General features: G+C 39.4%; 1 protein-coding gene across 3 annotated transcripts in view; it reads right to left on the bottom strand.

Moving 5' to 3' along the window:
• Positions 1-19,987, bottom strand: part of LOC143032340 (nucleosome-remodeling factor subunit NURF301-like) — a 311,934-nt gene that overhangs the window by 229,434 nt on the left and 62,513 nt on the right. For all 3 annotated transcript variants that reach the window (XM_076196918.1, XM_076196919.1, XM_076196920.1), the window contains exons 8-9: positions 15,750-16,111; positions 15,290-15,614 (exon numbers count right to left, since the gene is read on the bottom strand). In XM_076196918.1, the coding sequence (XP_076053033.1) occupies positions 15,290-15,614; positions 15,750-16,111 (687 nt within the window). The remainder of the gene's footprint in view (positions 1-15,289; positions 15,615-15,749; positions 16,112-19,987) is intronic.

Genomic DNA, 19,987 nt, shown 5'->3' with positions numbered 1-19,987 from the left:
TGATTTATGTGTATGTGCATCCTCTTACTAGAGGCCTTTTGATACATATGTACACACAAGTATACATCTACATATGTATATGTTTACTAAACCATCCCTCCTCCCATATACATAACACAACACTTTTACATACATATACATACCAATCTTTTTCCCCCCCTCACAAGGGAGGTAGCCAAGTCAAAAACCACAAATCCACTCCCATCCATTTCATTCTCACACACTCCAATCCCACCCATTTCATTCTCACACACTCCAATCCCACCCATTTCATCCCTACACACTCCACTCCCACCTATTTCATCCTCACAAACTCCACTCCCATTCATCACCCCTCTTGCCTACTCCTGGATGACAGGTCATCCCTGCATTTCTCCCATTGCTCTGGGTTAGAAACAATGCAGCAAGACACAGCACATCCATAGCAAGGCCACTTCATTTAATCAGTGACACCCCTCTCTGTCCCCTCATGCAGAAAAAGAGAAGACAGGGAGAAATCCCTTTGGGCTATGTCAAAATATCATTCACACATACTCCCTCCTCCCCATCCCCCCACCTACTCCCTTCTATGCATCACAGCATCATACATACACAACTGTTCTCCACTCACCCCTATTTTCAGTCTTCTTTCTTTTCTCAACAGACATTCCCCTCTTTCCCAATGCCCCTTTCACCCCATCCATCCATCTCATCCTTGGTTACCCCCTCATATTCACACCAACCACCTTTGTGTTCCACACTTCTTTTACTAATCTCATTCTTTCCATCTGTCCAAACCATCCACCCTTTCATTGACCCTTCCATCCACCTCTGCTCTCCTCCTCACCTCTTCGTTTCTCCCTCTATCCAGCCTAGTAACTCCTATCATACTTCTCAGATATTTCATCTCAAATACATTTAAACTCATCATCTTTTATGTTCTCTGTTTCTGCCCCATACAGTGCTGTTGGCACAATCACTCCATACAATCTCCTCTTAGCATCCATTCCCAAATGTCTATTTCTCATTACACTTTTTAATCTCCCAAGGCATTTACTTGCTTCTATCAATCTACATTCTATCTACACTCCTCCTTTTCCTGCCATATTTGCCCCTTAGTATCTAAAGCTATCCACTTCCTCCAGTCTCTCTCCCTTAACCCCTACAGCATCAGCAGCATACGTCGTATGCCACGTTAAAAAATTCACCAAAAATAGGCATTACATCGAGGAGTCAAATCTGTGGTAATGACCAAGTAGCCCTATCCATTAGCTATAAAAGACACCCAAAATTGACAAAACTGGCAATCCTAGCAGCAATTTTTTGGGGAAAATTTGGGGTACAATATCGGCCTTTAGGACATAATTTAGGCGACTCTGGTGTACGAAACTAAGTATGAGGAGGTGAAGTTGTACTTCGACAGTTAGGCAGGTGCTATTTGGTATATATTCAGATATATAGAGCTGGCAATTTTGCACTGACAATTTACCTATCCTCCATGAAATTATATACAACCACTCCTCGTTTAACGACCTACTCGGTTAACGACAACGCGGAGTAACGACGTGCTTTATGACAGACCAATATTCGTTTAACGTAAATCTCCCGAAGTTACGACGTCGTGTACGATAAGTTGGCTGAGGCAAATTTGTATGATGTTATAAATGAACTTGTACGGTAGACATTAGCTGTGAGGTAAAGTGTTCTGAAGTTTAGGTCTACAGTATATACCGGTACAGGGGGTCACCGCAATTCGACCATTCGCAATTCGAATTATCGCAAATTCGACAGTAGCTAATTTATACCCAACCCTCAAGGTTCGACAGCCAGACTCGACAATTCCACATTCAAATCTCGCGCGCCACGCACCCGGTCGAATTTGCCACCACTCCCGATCCACCACTCTCTCTCACTCTCACCCCAGCCATCGTCGAGGGAAGGCACGCTCCGCTGTTCCACCACCATGCCACGCAAATCCACCTCCGGCCCCACCCCTAAGAAACACACTTTCCTGCCTTTCAAGATAAGCTTCAGCTTATAAGAAAGTGTGAGGCAGGTATGGCTCATTCTGCCGTTGCAGCGGAAATGGGTGTCCTGAGATCAACAGTACCAACGATTTGGAAGAACAGGGACAAGTACCACCAGGCTGCTGCATCAGCATCTTCCACGGCTTCCCTTGTTCTCCGTGGCTCAAGGGACTCCCGTCTCGACATGATGGAGGACATGTTGATCAAGTGGATAGAGGACAGGACACAACGCAAGATGCCGATCAGCATGGGGCTCGTGCAGGAGCGTGCCTTGTCACTGTGGGAGGACTTGCAGGCCACAACATCCACCACCAAAAATGTACTGTACAGCAGCTTTAATGTGTTTAATAAACAAAATTAGATAAAAATGAAGCCTTTAATATTACTGATTTAGTCTAAGTGTTTTTTAGGGGTCATAGTGATATTTTGGGGGGGTCTGGGCTGGAGGTCGGTCCCTATCCCCCCTAATTACAATGTATTCCTATGGGAAAAACTGCATCATGATTCAACAAAACCCAGGTTCAACCGATGATGGACCGCCCCATCCCTGTTCAATTGCGGCGACCCCCTGTATTGGTAAATTTTTAGTTTCGACCATGGGTGCAATATAGCAATAGAAAATTAATTATTAATTTTGTAAATTATAATGTATCAACGTAATATGTAATTTTGTGAGCGGAAATAAAAAAAACAAAAAAGGTGCTAAAACAGATCTCGTAAGTAACGAAGTCATGTCGGACGAATGGTACACCATGTTTGTTATGATAGATGCCGACGTTGAAGAAATGAAAGGATGATAAATTCGTCTAACCTAAACTAAACTAACTAACCTAACCTGTGTTTAATAAATCATTACCTACAAATTAAATGTCATCCGGCTCGTCCTCGTTGTCGTCGTCATGAGAGAGGTTGGCGGGCTTTTCAACCACTCTCTCAGCTTGCGGGGTATACAAAGTTCTTGTAGCTTGAAGGAATGCATGTATCTCTGCTCCATAACATTCCTTCAAGAAAATGTACCTGGCGAGACTATCGGAAGTACCGAGGCCGTCAATTGACAGACGACAAGATGGCGTCCCGATCCTATGCTACCGACTTCGTTCATTAACATATATGCTTGTAGCAAGGCATTTCTTATTTTCATTTCCGCCCACAAAATTGCATATTACGTTGATACATTTTAATTTACAAAATTAATAATTAATTTTCTATTGCTATATTGCGCCCATGGGCGAAACTAAAAAAATACCCCGGTATTTAATATGGAATGACAGCATACGCAGATTTGGTCATACACGGTAATTTCAGGAACCTAACCACTGCGTTATTTGAGGGCTTTCTGTAATATCAAAACAGTAAATAAAGCTTTAATGTACTGTATAAAAGAGGGAAAATACACGAAAATAAAGATACATGTATTGCTGGACATTGTACATACAGTACATGTATGTATATGTATACACTTTCACTTAACGACCAATTCGGTTAATGACAGCAATGCTGGTCCCAATTGTCGTCATTAAATGAGGAGTGGTTGTATACCGTATTTTACGGCTTACAAGACGCACTTTTTTTTTTCCTAAAAAATACCCTGAAAAATACTAGTGCGTCTTCCAAGACGAATGTTGTATTGTAAGGCAACACCCAGGCTCAAGTGAGCTTAGACACTTGACCGATAGCAACCTGGATTTGTATGTTGAGACACTACACTATGATGTTAGCTTAAGTACTATTTAATTCAGCTTTTTATATGATGTAAACTCAGTACTTAGTTGTTACAAGTATTTCCAATACCATAATCCTTCCTGGAGCCAACTTGGCTTGTGAAGAAAACGGGCCGCTCCCTTGTCTCATAGCAACACATACACATGAATGCATGCACATGCCAAGTGCCTTTATCAGTTACCACCAGGCTATCACACGTGTCACGTGGCAAGGTAATGCACATAGGTAAAAATAACAGTAAGTACGATTACAAGTTATTTGGAAATTCGTTAACATAAGTGGATAGTGAAAAAGATCTCGGCGTAATTACCAGTAACGACCTCAAATCATCCAAGCAGTGTATTTCAGCCTCTGAGAAAGCAAATAAGATTCTGGGACTGATTGCACGATCTTTTGATTTCAAAAGTCCATCACTCATTAACAAGCTATATAAATCGTTAGTTCGTCCACATTTGGAATATGCTGTTTCTGTATGGTCACCGAATCTCATTAAAGACATTGACAGACTGGAAAAAGTACAATGGCGAGCCACAAAACTGATTCCAAATATCAAAAATAAATCATATGAAAATCGACTAAAACATATGAATCTGTTTTCCCTAAAAAAGTGTAGACTCAGAGGTGACTAAGATTTTAAAGGGAATTGACAACATCAAAAGTGACAAAATTTTCACATTGAATGAGAATCAGACAAGAAACAATGGTCTCAAACTGTCCGGAAATAGATACAATTTGGAAGTAGGTAGAAACAACTTTGCCAACCGTGTAGTTGATTAATGGAATAAACTTCCTGCACAGGTAGTGCAATGTAGTTCAGTTCGAAGCTTTAAGAATCATTTAGATAAACACCTAATCAAGATGCAGTAATGATTATAATTTATTTTATATCATTTGTTTTTGTTTTGTTATCATTTGTCTGTATGATTTTCATTTATTATTAGTTATATGTCAATTTATTATTATCTAATGTTTTCCTGTTTGTTTATCATTTAACTACAACTATGCATTTATTTATGTATTCTTTTTGTTATTTACATTATTATAGTTTTTTATTTATCATTTTATTATTATGATTTTTTTCCTCATCCGACCTAGATATAGACCAAAAGGTCTCCTGTCGGCATGCTCCGCCTTTGTAATCCTTTGTAATCCTTTGTCCTGGAAATTATCACCCATGGCTAGTTCATCAAAACGGTTTAGTTATACTATCGCATACAAGCTACAAGTTGTACAATTTGCCAAAGAACGTGGTAACAGAGCAGCAGAAAGACACTTTGGACCACCACTTACCGAAAAAATTATTCGGCAGTGGAATTTTACATTTTAACATGCATACTTTTGAAATTTTTAGTTTATTTTTATGAAAATAAAACCACCCTTGGACAATGAAAAATGTAGAGTATATTTACTAATCACCAACTAGTATTATTGCCATACAAACAAAATCAGACAAGTGATTTTGTAATGTAAACAATATGTCCAATACGTGTCATCCTTGCTTCTTATGTTTTTGTGTTCAGTGGTCAGGTATATGGTGAATGTGTTCTTGTATGAGAATGACTTTTTGTTCTTAGAAATTTCTTTCAAATATTAGGGTGCGTCTTCCAAGATGCAGTGTCTTGCAAGCCGTAAAATATGGTATATTCAGTATATATATATATATATATATATATATATATATATATATATATATATATATATAAATATATATATATATATATATATATATATATATATATATATAAATAAAAAATAAGTAAATAAATTCACCACATAAGTGATGAATATTTGCCCAAAAAAATCCACAAAAACTATTTATAAACATGTTTTCCAGAAGTTTCAGACTGTTATGGGTGACTGCACATTAATTTGAAACATCATAAATGTCAAATTCCTTCAATCTCTGAAATTCTTATGAAGCTTCCCCAAAAAATATGACCTCGTTCAACCCACATAATGAGCGAAAGAAAGTCTACGGATATTCTACCAAACTTTTGCACGAATATCTAAAAAAAATCAACCCAGTTTCTCCACTTCTAGACTAACATGAATCAAAATAAGCAAGATTTGTTGGTTTTACATAACTTTGAATTGACTTAAGCAATTAAAAAAAAAAATTATTTTGGCTCTGAAGCTGTACAGGTTAATACTCACTTCCAATTTGCTGCCATTCTCTCCCCTTGTACATCTCATCACTTTACTTTTACCCATCTTAACCATCTCCAATCCCCAGCCCATTACCCTTGCATTTACCTCTTGCACCACCCCATCCATCTACAACTTGAACAGCCATGGTGACATAAAGCATCCCTGGTGAAGTCCCACCTTTACCTCATACCACTCACACTCTCCATTTCTAATTCTAACATAGGCTCTACTACTCACATAAATCTTTTTAACTGCTTTTAACAGCTTCCCTCCTATTCCATATATCTGTGAAACTTCCCACAGTTCCTTTCTGTCTAGCCTGTCATAAGCCTTTCCCAAATCCAAAGGCCAAAAAAAAAAAATCCTTACTTTTTTCTAAAGCTTTCTCACATATCTGTCTTAACACAAAAATCTGATCCACACAACCCCAACCTGTCCTAAATCCATACTGTTCTTCACCAATTACTCCCTCTGTTCCTTTCCTAATCCTCTCAATCAAAACCCTCCCATAAGCCTTCCCAACTACAGGTAGTCGTCGACTTACGACCTATGCGACTTACGACTGATCGACTTTACGACCACGAGATAGTGCAATAATATTTAACATTTAATAGAGTAATAGAATTGCAATGTTATGCCTGGCAGTGCAGTACAATTACTTTACACGCCGCGAGACGCAAGTACGACAATTTTGGCAGGCTGCCGGCAGCGTCAGCATTTCAGCCAGCTATATATTCTTTCATTTTGTTTGTTTGAAGTAAAATGTTTCCTAATTTTGCATTGCATTTTGTATTTTTATATATTTTGCAATTAATGAAATGTAACAGTAAAACTTTTTTTATGCCTAGGCTAGTTTGTTGTCGATAACAATATGTTCGGTACAGTACGTAAACGAAAAGAATGTGTTTTGAAATAAAATTTTACCTTACATTTTGTATTTTTATGTTTTTCAATTAATAAAATGTAACAGTAAATCTTTTTTATGCTTAGTCTGTTGTCGATAACAATATGTTCAGTACAGCATTTTGTATTTTTATGTTTAGCGATTAATGAAATGTAACAGTAAACTTTGTTTATGCTCTGTTGTCGATATTTTCGGTATACAGGTAAACGTCGACTTACGATGGCCGCGACTTACGATTGTTCGACTTTACGATGACGACGACGACGACGACGATATGATAATTTAACCCCTTCCATACGGGGCCGCACACGTATGCGTCATGAGGAGCAAGTGGATTCGCGACGCTGCCATATCGGCGTCTTGATTATATTTATTGTAGTCGCCCCTGTGTTTTTACATTCTCTCAAATGATTCATTCTCTGTGGTTTTCAAAATTCGCGGGTGAAAGAGAGAACGATCGATATAAGCGGTGACTATATTTTATGATGCGAGTATTATTACGTCACGTCGTACGGCTGGCATTGGCTGCTGCCCGCGAGATTTAAGTGCCGTACTGAAAATACATATTATAGTGTTTGAATATGGTAAAAAGGATAAAAATAATTAAATAAACTACTGTACATGTTTAATAGGCTATATTCAGTATCTCTGGTGGTTAATATACAGGTAGGCTAGGTACAGTGACCACGGAACAGAGTGGGGATCGACTTACGATGAGATCGTCTTACGATGGCTCTATCGAAACCTAATGCCATCGTAAGTCGACATTTACCTGTAGTACGTAAACGAAAAGAATGTGTTTTGAAATAGAAATTTTCCTAATTGTGCCTTGCAATGATATGTATTTAACAAACAAAAAAGTATTTGTAGGTCACAGATGACAGGACTTTATTCAGTATGCATAGGCCTAGGCTACGTTTCCTAACAAAAATTATAAAAAGTTAAAGAATATTAAAGAATGTAGCTCAAAGATAATACGATTTTATTCAGTATGCATACGTTTCCTAAAGAAAGTCTGGTGGTAAGATAATAAAAATATTAAAAAATAAAGTATCTAATATCATAGGTCAAACATGATAGGATTTTATTCAGTATGCTTAAGCCTAAGCTACGTTTCCCAAAGAAAATCAGATAAAATTATAAAAAGGTTAAAAATACTATACAACATATTTCAAAGATGCTAAGATTATTTCAGTATGCTAAATATAATATACAATATATATATACAGTAACAAAAATAATCAAGGGTAATATATACTGTATATATATAAAATCCGACTTGCGTCCAGATCGACTTACGACCTGTCTGTCGGAACTGAACTCGGTCGTAAATCGACGACTACCTGTATACTTAATAAACTACTACACTCACACTTGTCCCCCTTTCCCTTGTAAAGTGGAACTATACAGGCACTCCTCTAGTCCTCTGGCATTTTACCCTCTTTTAGACAAACATTAAATAACCTCACCAACCAGTCCACCATCATTGTACTTCCCTATTTTAGACACACTGTATGACACCCATCTAACCCAGGAATCTTATCTGCTCTCATAATTTTAACCACTTCACTACGGGACTTAAATCTCGCGGGCAGCAGCCAATGCCAGCCGTACGTGTCGTAATAATACTCGCATCATAAAATATAGTCACGGCTTATATCGATCGTTCTCTCTTTCACCCGTGAATTTTCAAAACCACAGAGAATGGGATTAAGAGCAGATTAGGGAGAATGTAAAAACACAGGGGCAACTACAATAAATATAATCAAGACGCCGATATGGCAGCGTCGTGAATGCACTTGCTCCTCATGACGCCTACGTGTGCGGCACTGTATGGAAGGGGTTAATAATTGCTTTCACCTTATCTTTTCTTATTTCTTTCCAATTTTCCTCATTCATCACTGTCATTTTCTTAGTGTCTCCCACTACAACTACCTTTCCCTTCCTATCCTCCATCACATTTAGCAACTCCCTAAAATACTCTGCCCATCTTCCTCTTACTGGCATCTCTTCCATTATCATCTTTCCAATCACACCTTTTATCCCTTCTTTTTTATTCACCTCCCCTTCCTCTCTTTATTTCCTTCCAAAACATCTTTTATTACTTTCAAAATTTTCTGTCATACTCTTACCCCATTTCACATCTGCTCTCCTTTTTGCCTCCTTAATCTTATGTTTTACTTCTCTTCTTTTTTCTTTGTACCTCTCATATGTTTCTTCCTATTTTGCAACCAATCTAGGAATGCTTGTTTCTTTTCTTCTACAACCTTCTTTGCTTCCTCATCCTATCACTCACTACCCTTCCTTCTATTTCCTCCCATCCTCCTTGTTCCACACACCATATTTGCCCACCTGTGACTCCCTCCTTGAAACATCCCCATTCCTCCTCCACTCCTAGTTCTACTCTATCCTTCACTCCTTACTACTCTTCTCTCAGCTTCTTGTACTACATACATACATATACCAAGGCTTTTTCCCCCTTCCAAGGGAGGTAGCCAGAAAGGGAAAGGCATAAAAACACTCCCACCCATTTCATCCCTAAATACACTCCACACCCCTCCCACCCTCCCTCTCATCTGAGCACCTCCTGGATGATGGGTCATCCCTGCACCCTGCCCACCGCCCTGGGTCAGAAGCAGTGTCGCAAGACACAGTACATCCACAGCAAGGCCGCTTCATTTAATCAGCGACCCCCCCCTCTCCGTCCCCCTTTGCATATAAGGCGAGGACAGGGAGAAATCCCTTCGGGCTGCGTCAAAATTCACTCACACATACTACCCCACCCCCCCGCCCATTCCTCCTCATGCAGTCACAACATCATCCATATACAACCATTCTCCACTCACCTCTGTCTTCCGTCCTCTCCCTTCCTTCCTCAACAGACATTCCCCTCTTCCCCAAAGCCCCCTTCACCCCATCCATCCACCTCATCCTAGGACGTCCCCTCATGTTCACTCCCTCCACATCTGCCTTCCATACCTCTTTTACTAGTCTTTCTTCACTCATTCTTTCCATGTGTCCAAACCATCCTAATATTCTTTCATCAACCCTATCTCCCAAATCCTTTTTCACCCCTGTTCTCCTCCTCACCTCCTCATTTCTCACTCTATCCAGCCTAGTAATCCCCACCATACTTCTCAGACACCTCATCTCAAACACATTCAAACTCCTTCTCTCTTCTTCTCTTATGTTCCACGTTTCTGCCCCATACAGTGCTGTTGGCACAATCACTCCTTCATACAGTCTCCTCTTCGCATCCATTCCCAAATGTCTATTCCTCATTACACTCTTTAAACCACCAAGGCATTTACTCGCTTCTCTCAATCTACATTCTACCTCCACCTTCACTCCACCTTTTCCTGCTACACTTGCACCCAAGTATCTAAAACTATCCACTTCCTCCAGTCGCTCTCCCTTAATGTTCACTTCCAGTCTACTGCCACTTTCACCCCTTGTACATCTCATCACCTTACTTTTACCCACATTTATCTTTAGCTTTCTTCTATCACATACTCTCCCAAACTCTGCCACCAGCTTCCTCAATCCCTCCTCTGACCCTGCCACAAGCGCAGTGTCGTCCGCAAACAACAGCTGGCTCACCTCCCACTTTTCTCCATTTTCTTTAACCATCTCCAATCCCTGACCCACTACCCTAGCATTCACCTCTCGCACCACCCCATCCATGTATAAGTTGAACAGCCAGGGCGACATAACGCATCCTTGACGAAGTCCCACCTTTACTTCAAACCACTCACTCTCTCCATTTCTAATCCTGACACATGCTCTACTACTCTCATAAAAACTCTTGACAGCTCCCAGAAGCTTTCCTCCTATCCCATAAATCTGCAGTACCTCCCACAGTGCCTTTCTGTCTACCCTATCCTAAGCCTTTTCCAGATCCATAAAAGCCCAAAAAACATCCTTCCCCTTTCCTATAGCTTTCTCACATATCTGTCTTACCACAAAGATCTGATCTACACAACCTCTACCTGTCCTAAATCCACACTGTTCCTCACCAATTACTCCTTCTGTTCCTCTCCTAATCCTCTCAATTAAGATCCTCCCATAAGCCTTCCCTACTACACTTAACAGGCTAATCCCTCTGAAACTACTACATTCACACTTGTCCCCTTTTCCCTTGTAAAGAGGAACTATACAGGCACTTCTCCAGTCCTCCGGTACCCCACCCTCTCTCCAGCAAACATTAAACAACCTCACCAACCAGTCCACCATCAATGAACCTCCCTTTTTCAGACATTCTGCATGGCATCCATCCAGACCAGGTGCCTTACCTGCTTTCATCATCTTTACAACTGCCTTTACCTCATCCTTTCTTATTACTCCTCCATTCTCCTCACTCTCATTTTCTTCGCATTTCCCACTGCAGCTATCTTTCCTTCCCTATCCTCCTTCACATTTAGCAACTCCCTAAAATATTCTGCCCATCTTCCCCTTACTGCCATCTCTTCCATTATCATCTCTCTATCTGTACCTTTTACCTTTTCTTCCCTACTTGATTCGCCTCCTCTTCCTCTCTTAATTTCTTTCCAAAACATCTTTTTATTACTTTCAAAATTTTCTGTCATACTCCTACCCCATTTCACATCTGCTCTCCTCTTTGCCTCCTTTACCTTTTGCTTTACTTCTCTTTTCTTGTACTCCTTCTCATTTAACCAGTTTACACTAAGTACTTTCCTACCATCTGTACTTTCTCTTTCTCCTTCTATCCTCCACTCTCAACTTACTTTTCACCAAAAAATAATCTGATTTCCCCCACTCTCTCCTAAGAACATGTACATCCAAAACTTTTCCTACTTTCCTCCTGGGCACCACTATATAGTCCATTAAAGCTCTATCTACCACCCTTCCATCCGCTATCCTACCCCATGTGCACTTGTTCATTTCCTACCCTAGCATTGACTTCTTCCAATACCACTCCATTGACATTTCTCCCTAATCCCTCTATGCACTAACTTAGTCTATCCAAAAAGGCTCCCTTTCCTCTACACTCTTCTCACTACCAGGCCCATATGCACTTACAAAAAACACACCTTTCCCAGTTTCACCTTCATCCACATTAACCTTAAAGAAACCTCCTTACACTCCACCATACACTTACCTATCTCCTCACTTACTAATATAGCCACCCCTTCCCTCCCTTGCCCTCTCTTCACTCCTGAAACTACACTCCCAATCTAAAACATGACCCTCCCTTTCAACTTAGTTTTATTCAATGCCAACACATGTCTTTCTTCTCACAAACATGCTGCCTATATCTTCCCTTTTAATTTGATCTCTACCACACCCACAAAATTAAGACCCAAACCTTAGGGTTCTGGCTGGAGAACACCTCCTAGACCCTTTTATGCCCTTGCTTTAATATCCCCATTGGGTGCTATGAGGGGCCAAAATACCCTGGACTTAATTTGAACAAATAATGAGCACCAAATTAGCAGCGTAATAGTGGGAGAGCAATCATCAAGAAATAAAATTTAATGTTATTTGGGAAAAATTAAAAAGTATGAATAACATTCAATTACCAGACTTCAGGATAGCAAACTTTGACAATATAAAAAACTATTTGAAATTGAATACAAAATGTCATGTGGACGTTTTGAATATTGTCGGGTCTCGGTGCGTGACTGGGAGTCAGGTCAGGACTAGGGGTCAGGTCATGGAGGGTAATATAAATACCTTGGGTCAGGTCATTTGGGGGTGAGGGCCCAACAGTTAGGTCAGCGATTTGGAAGAAATGTATAGCAATCTACCTGACCTAATTATATATTAATGCACAAAACACATTTATCCCCCTAAAGTCAATACGGAAAAATAGTAATACTCCCAAATGGATGACAGACTGATTGAAATTGAAACATGAGATTGGAATGAAAAGAGGACTTTATGAAAAAAAAGGGGTATCACACCTTAGATCAAGATATAACGAAATGGCAAAGCTGATTAAAAGGAATACACATAGTGAAACGTAATTATGAAATCAAGGTTGCCAGTCAAGCAAAATCCAACCCAAAGGGTTTCTTTCACCTCTATAGAACAAAAAATAAAGAAAGAATAGGACCAATTAAAAACGATGAAAATGTCATGATAGAATTGATCAAAGAGAAGTTATGTTTTTATCCTCTACAAAATTACCAACCACATACCATCTGACTCACTAATTGCCGACCTCAACCAAACAATGACAGTTTTTGCTCAAATGCACAATTTTATAAAAAACAATTAGCATATGGTTACATTATTTGACCTATTTTCTTTAAAATGTGTGATTTCCATGTAATTTGATCAAAGAGAAGTTACGTTTTTATCCTCTGCAAAATTACTGACCACAGCTATGATTCGTCCAGCCCGCCATCTATGATCACTGGTGGTATGGATCAAACTACACTCTATTAAGTTTCTTACTATTGTGTTATTGGTGTAATAGATTGCATATAGTTGAATTATTTCTACTATTTTCTTTAAAATGTGTAATTTTCATGTAATTTGACCAATCGTGCATTTCAGCAAAAACCGTCGGATGGTATTCATAGCTGTGGTCAGCAATTTTGCAGAGGATAAAAACGTAACTTCTCTTTGATCAAATTATATGGAAATCACACATTTTAAAGAAAATAGGTCAAATAATGCAACCATATGGTAATTTTTTATATACAATCATGCATTTCAGCAAAAACCATTCTTGTTCGAGTTTGGTCGGCTATTAATGAGTTGGACTATATTCATAGCTGTGGTCGGTAAGTTTGCAGAGGATAAAAACGTAACTTCTTTTTTATCAAATTACATGAAAATCACACATTTTAAAGAAAATAGGTCAAATAATGCAATCATATGCTATTTCTTTTGTATATAATCGTGCATTTCAGCAAAAACCGTCCTTGTTCGAGTTTGGTCGGCTATGAGTGAGTCGGACAGTATTCATAGCTGTTGTCGGTGATTTTGCAGAGGATAAAAACATAACTTCTCTTTGATCAAATTGCATGGAAATCACACATTTTAAAGAAAATAGGTCAAATAATGCAACCATATGCTAATTTTTTATATAAAATTATGCATTTCAGCAAAAACCGTTCTTGTTCGAGTTTGGTTGACTGAGCGAGTTGGTCGGCAATTTCGCAGAGGATAAAAATGTAACTTCTCTTTGATCAAATTGCATGAAAATCACACATTTGAAAGAAAATAGGTCAAATAATGCAACTATATGCTAATTTTTTATATAAAACTGTGCATTTCAGCAAAATCTGGACGGTATTCATAGCTGTTGTCGGTAATTTTGCAGAGGATAAAAACGTAACTTCTCTTTGATCAAATTATATGGAAATCACACATTTTAAAGAAAATAGGTCAAATAATGCAACCATATGCTAACTTTTTATATAAAATTGTGCATTTAAGCAAAAACCATCATTGTTTGGTTGAGATCGGCAATTAATGAGTCGGACGGTATGTGGTTGGTAATTTTGTAGAGGATAAAAACGTAACTTCTCTTTGATCAAATTACATGGAAATCACACATTTTAAAGAAAATAGGTCAAAATGCAACCATATGCTAAATCTTTATATAAAATTATGCATTTCAGCAAAAACAGTCCTCAACACTCCTCATCACTCATTCTCGCTAACCGTTTGTACATCCTTGTTGAGCACTGTATATAGGCACTCCTCCAGTCCTCCGGCACTCTACCCTCTCTCCAGCAAACATTAAATAACTTCACCAGCCAGTCCACCATCACTGTACCTCCTTTTTTTAGACATTCTGCATGGCATCCATCCAGACTAGGTGCCTTACCTGCTCTCATCATCTTCACAACTGCCTTCACTTCTTCCTTTCTTATTTCTCCTCCATTTTCCTCACTCATCACGGTCACAGTAAGTAGTATAATTTCTCTATGAATAGAGATTTCCTCTAACACAGACAAAATAATGTGTGGCTGTAACTCATAGGGATGCCCCATATAGACCCTAAAGTATCAGTTGCATGCTATTGATCAGAGTTTAACTTCACAATAAGATGCAGACAATACCCTTGATGGGGTATTGTCTTTTGTATTAAAGTGGCAGTTGCCGATAAGTCTATCAAAATAAACACCATGTGAGGACAGAACCTTTATTAGTACAACATTTCACTTGTTAAAGCTGTAACAAGCAAAACATCATACCAAGGCTCCATTTTCACTTGGTGTTTATTTCAATAGTATTGTCTTTCACCAATCAATAATCTAAACTGTTAAAATTTTCAGGGTATTATCTTTATCTGGCCTCCTCTGTTCAACACCCTATAGGGAAGCAATCTACCTTCTTTGTTTTAATCAATATGCCACATATGGGGTACTAACTCCATATATTCATCATTTAAGAACTTTAATGCCATCCCTATGGATGATTAGAGACATCCCCCCCAAAAAAATTCTGGATAATACCTAAATTTATGGCATAATCTCCATACTGAAGTTAAATAAAATATTACCATATACATCATCATAACTCAACCTACCTGCAATAGCTATAAAAATTTCATTCTTCTTTTCATCCTCGTCTTTGGAAGATTTTCCCTCTGCTGCTTCTTTCGCCAACTGATTTGGTGACAATATTGAAGGTTTCAGAAAGGGTGTTTTGTTGGCAAATTGCTGGTACACACTGAGATTAACAGGAAGGCTTCTCAAACCAGCAGATCCTTTGATGGGTAACATGACCTTCTCTGGCCCTGCTCTTAGTCCTACAGTCTTCATTGGTATGTTTGAGTACTTACGAAATGCAGAGAGCCACTGCCATCCCCACATGGCATGGATACGATATTCTTCACCCTTAAGCTTCCATACCTGCAAAGATGATAAATTATTCGTACTGTCCCAAACTTGTACAAATGTGGATAAAATCATGGTGCAACAGAACAAGAAAAGAAATTAATAATTAGATAAACAAATAAAATGAAATAAAATAAAAATAAACTTTACCTGATGTTTGAGCCCCAAAGTGTATTTAACAACAGTTATTGGCCTAATTTCATCCTGATCCAATTCCTTCTTATCTTTCTTCTCCTGTTTTTTTCTTTCTTCTCTTTCTAAAGCAGTTACTCTACAAAATCGTACATGACCAAGGGATTCATGCCATACAGGATTCAGAACAACTGGCTTGATGCAAGCAACCAGCAGCATGATTAGTTTCCCAAACTGACTAGGCTCTGCTGCTGCCATAACATTTGAGTTCCATGATTTCCGAATATTGGCCCACTGTGGGTGAAATAAATGGATGGATATATTTTGCTCTAAAGCTATAAGGGTATGCCTTATGGTTGAGATCACTGCTTCACGATTACCTGAAAAAAAGAGAAAGAATGTTGTAGCCATAAAATCACCATAAGTTTTTCCATAGCTAACAGAAAATGGGTGATAAAAAATAGTCAAACATGTAATTCTCCATTTCCTCCACTTTCTCATCCTTCAAACTAGTTTACCTCCACTACTTCATTATATGGCAATCCTCCCTCCTCCCCCACTCATTCACTCGAAAAAATTTACAAAACAGAGAAGAAGATCTCTTCAAGCTATGTCATTCCTTCATCAATTTACACTCATCATTCACTCTTTCACTTTCTTCCTTCTTTAACACATTCTTCTTACATGTGACGTACCCAATGTCCATGTTTTTTTTGTTTGTTTTTTCTTTCTCATGTTGGTTGTTAGTTGTCTACCAGCAAATTGTTTTACCCCCACCTTATCTGTCAGCTGTGTATACCAGTACCACACCCATAAAGTCAAATGTCAGATCATAGCGGGTGTTTTAGTGTCCTGCCCTCAGGTCATAGTAAACCATGAGGGCAGTATATCTGTGTAAATTACCAAGTTGTATTTTTTTGGTTATGTTTTTTTCTTATCATTTTACTTTTCTCTTTGATGTAATGTGACCAGCTTTATTTATTACAACTTGTAACACAGATACAATATGTCAGTACACTGCAATGTAATCCAATTTTTGTAATTGTTTCCATCACTGGCAGGCTGGACGCGCAGTGTGCACTCAAAGTTGCCAGCAAATTATCTTCATATTTCTTTTATTTTCTTTGTGTTAGTATTAAGGTTTCTGGATTACATACATAATATTCTTGTGTGTGTAATCCCCGTCTGGGGTATTAGCTGCATGTTATTGTGGCAAAGTAGCATGCAGTTGATACTTTAGGGTCTATATGGGGCACCCCTACAGACCAGAGCCACACATCATTTTGTCTGTGATAGTGGAAAACTCTGTTCAAAGAGAAATTATGACACTTTTATACTACGACTATCCCTCCGTTATGCTGTTCCCCAACTCCTTGTTACTGTCCTGTACCATTTCTCTGAATATTCATTTCCTTTTTTTTTTGCCAACCCTGTGGTGGGGGAAGAGAATGCTAACCACCAAGTCTTTCCATTTCAGTCATAAACAGTGACAAAAAACGGGACGGGGGATTGGATTAGGAGTCCTACTACCTGTAGCCCCAAAAGGAAACATTCCTAAAAAAAGAAGATAAGGCATAAGATGGTCCGGGAGTTTTCCAACCAGTACCCTAAGGTTTGGGTCTTTTAATGTGCGTGGATGTGATACAAATGAGAGTAAAAGGGAAGAGATAGGCAGTATGTTTGTGAGAAGAAAGATGGATGTGCTGGCCTTGAGTGAAATTAAAATGAAAGGAAAGGGCAACTGTGAGTTTGGGAGTGTAGCCGGGAGGTACTCAGGAGTGAAGAGGGGATGAGGGAGAGAAGGGGTGGCCATACTAGTAAGTTTAGAGATAATTAAGCGGGTAGAGGAGTGGAAGGTTTCATCAAGGTTGATGTGGATGAAGGTGAAGCTGGGGAGATGTGGGTTTTTCTAAGTGCGTATGGACCTGGTAGTGAGAAGAGCGTAAAGGAAAGGGAGGCTTTATGGGTAGATATCAACGAGTGCATAGAGGGATTAGGGAGAAATGTCAATGTAGCTGTATTGGGAGACCTTAATGCTAAGGTAGGAAATGAACCAATAGACGGAGTGATTGAGAAGTATGGAGTTACATGTAAAAATCATAGTGGAGAAATGATGGTGGAGATGTGTCTTGAGAGTTGATGATAGCAAATATAGTGTTTAGGAAAAAAGTCAAGCATAAGTACACATGGGAGAGGGTGGTGGATGGAAGGGTGGCAGACAGAGCATTAATGGAATATATAGTGGTGACCAGGAGTATGGTAGGAAGAGTTAAGGATGTACATGTTCTAAGGGGAGAGAGTGGGAGAATATCAGATCATTTTCTGGTGCAAGGTAAATTGAGAGTGAAGAATAAGATAAAGAGGAAAAGGGCAGAAGGTAGGGAGGTACTTAGAGTGAACTGCTTAACCCAAATTTGACGGGCCTGAGATGTTGTTGACGCATCTCACTCTCGGACGTCTTATCTACTTAACTTCCGCGCATAGCGGGGTTTCTGTATAAGGCCAGGGCCCTTCAGATTCACGAACATGTATTATTTATTATTATGTGTTGTGATGTGTTCATATGAGAATAAAATTTGTAAGACATCCTAAATTTATGTAAGCTTGAGTTTGGTTGCTTATATTACTAAGAGAAGCTTCAACTACCTTGTTTTTTTTTATTTTATTTATGTATATCAGGTTCCATCCTTTACATATATGTTTATGTAATAAATATAGTGATCACAAAATAATTTTTATTGAATTTACAAAAAGGAAAATAATCAAATTAGAAGCACCACATATATGCGGCAGCCCGTCCTCTGGTCCACTGGTGGTCAGTCTAGAAGACATGTCTGTGTTCTGCGTAGTTATTGAAGCACTTCCCTGGGCAGAAACCTAACTTACACTTGGCACACCAGTAGAAGGAGTCTTTTCTTGTCCCACTTTCTATGCGACACTGGCGACAGCGTTTTCTTTTCTTGTCTGGGACTTCAGTCAAAAGATGACCTGGTCGTACACCTATAACTCCTGGTCCTGGTGATGGTGAGCGGCATCTGGTGTGATGAGGTTGAATAAGGTCTTCTATCAGCTCCAGCCTGTCATCCAGATGTGATTTGGTGCTTCCAAGTGCCCGGTGAATGAGATGAGTGTTCACAATGGCAGTGTCCAGCAGATGAAAAAATAACTTTATGTACCACTTGTTGGTTTTTCGCGGTACAGGGTACGATTGTGCCATTTGATCAGACAAGTCCACTCCTTTCATTCCTAGATCATAATCTAGGATGGCTTGTGGCTTGTGGCGTACCTCTCCCCTCCTGTTGGGTGGAAGGGGTTCCATGTTGTCTCTGTGCATTGTTGAGAGGATGTTTACTCTCCTCTTGTCCATCCAGGATATACATATCATGCCTGTAGCTGTTGACCGTGATGTTATCTCTCCTTTCTTCTTTACTACCATATCTTTTGGCATGAACTTTCTATTCATCCTTACTGTGCCAGCCACATTTGTTCGCCTTGCCTGGAGGTAGTGAAAAAGTTGTGGTGACGAATACCAATTGTCCACATACAAGTCGTATCCTTTGTCCATCATGTCAGCCTTCGTCATCAGATCAACAACTGCCCTCATAGCCACTGGATCCTTCCCCATATAGACCTTGAAAGCTATGGTGTAGCCAGCAGCAGGACCATCACTGCAGCACAACTTGTATACCTTCAGACCAAACCGTGACCGCTTTGAGGGATTATACTGGACAGCATGATGTCTGCCACGATATGCCAAGAGACTCTCATCGACTGTCACAATTTTGGGGGATGTATAAACAGTCTTGAAGGTGAAGTCAAACATATCAATGATGGGCCTTAGCTTCCACAACTTGTCATTGTCCTTCTGAGGATCCATATTATTGGAGAAATGCATATTTGAGGCAATCATGGAGTATCGGTCCCTACTCATGGTCTCACCAAATATTTCGGAGTGCAGAAGTTTGCTTTTTGACCAGAAGTGCTGTGCATGCGGACGATTCTGCACTCCCATGAGAAGACGGAGACCTATGAAGGCCTTCATCTCAGTCTCGTCCACAGGTGTCCAAGGCTTCGAATGGGCATAGGCTTTGGGTGGGTTCTGGCTGGCATATGTGTTTGTCTCCTCAGCAAATTTTTCCCACCTTTCAGGAGGGAATAAAGAGGAAAATACATCAGACACAGTGGAGTATCCATCCAGATCTTCATTCTGTACTCCTGGAGAACCAGAGAAAGCAAATCTCCTTGGTACGTTATTT

Source organism: Oratosquilla oratoria, chromosome 13, assembly GCF_046742065.1.
Source record: "Oratosquilla oratoria isolate Oo_2021 chromosome 13, ASM4674206v1, whole genome shotgun sequence".
In the NCBI taxonomy this organism is placed as follows: Eukaryota; Metazoa; Arthropoda; class Malacostraca; order Stomatopoda; family Squillidae; genus Oratosquilla; species Oratosquilla oratoria.
The sequence above is the reverse complement of the archived record's forward strand: the minus strand, read 5'-3'. Positions and strand labels throughout refer to the sequence as shown.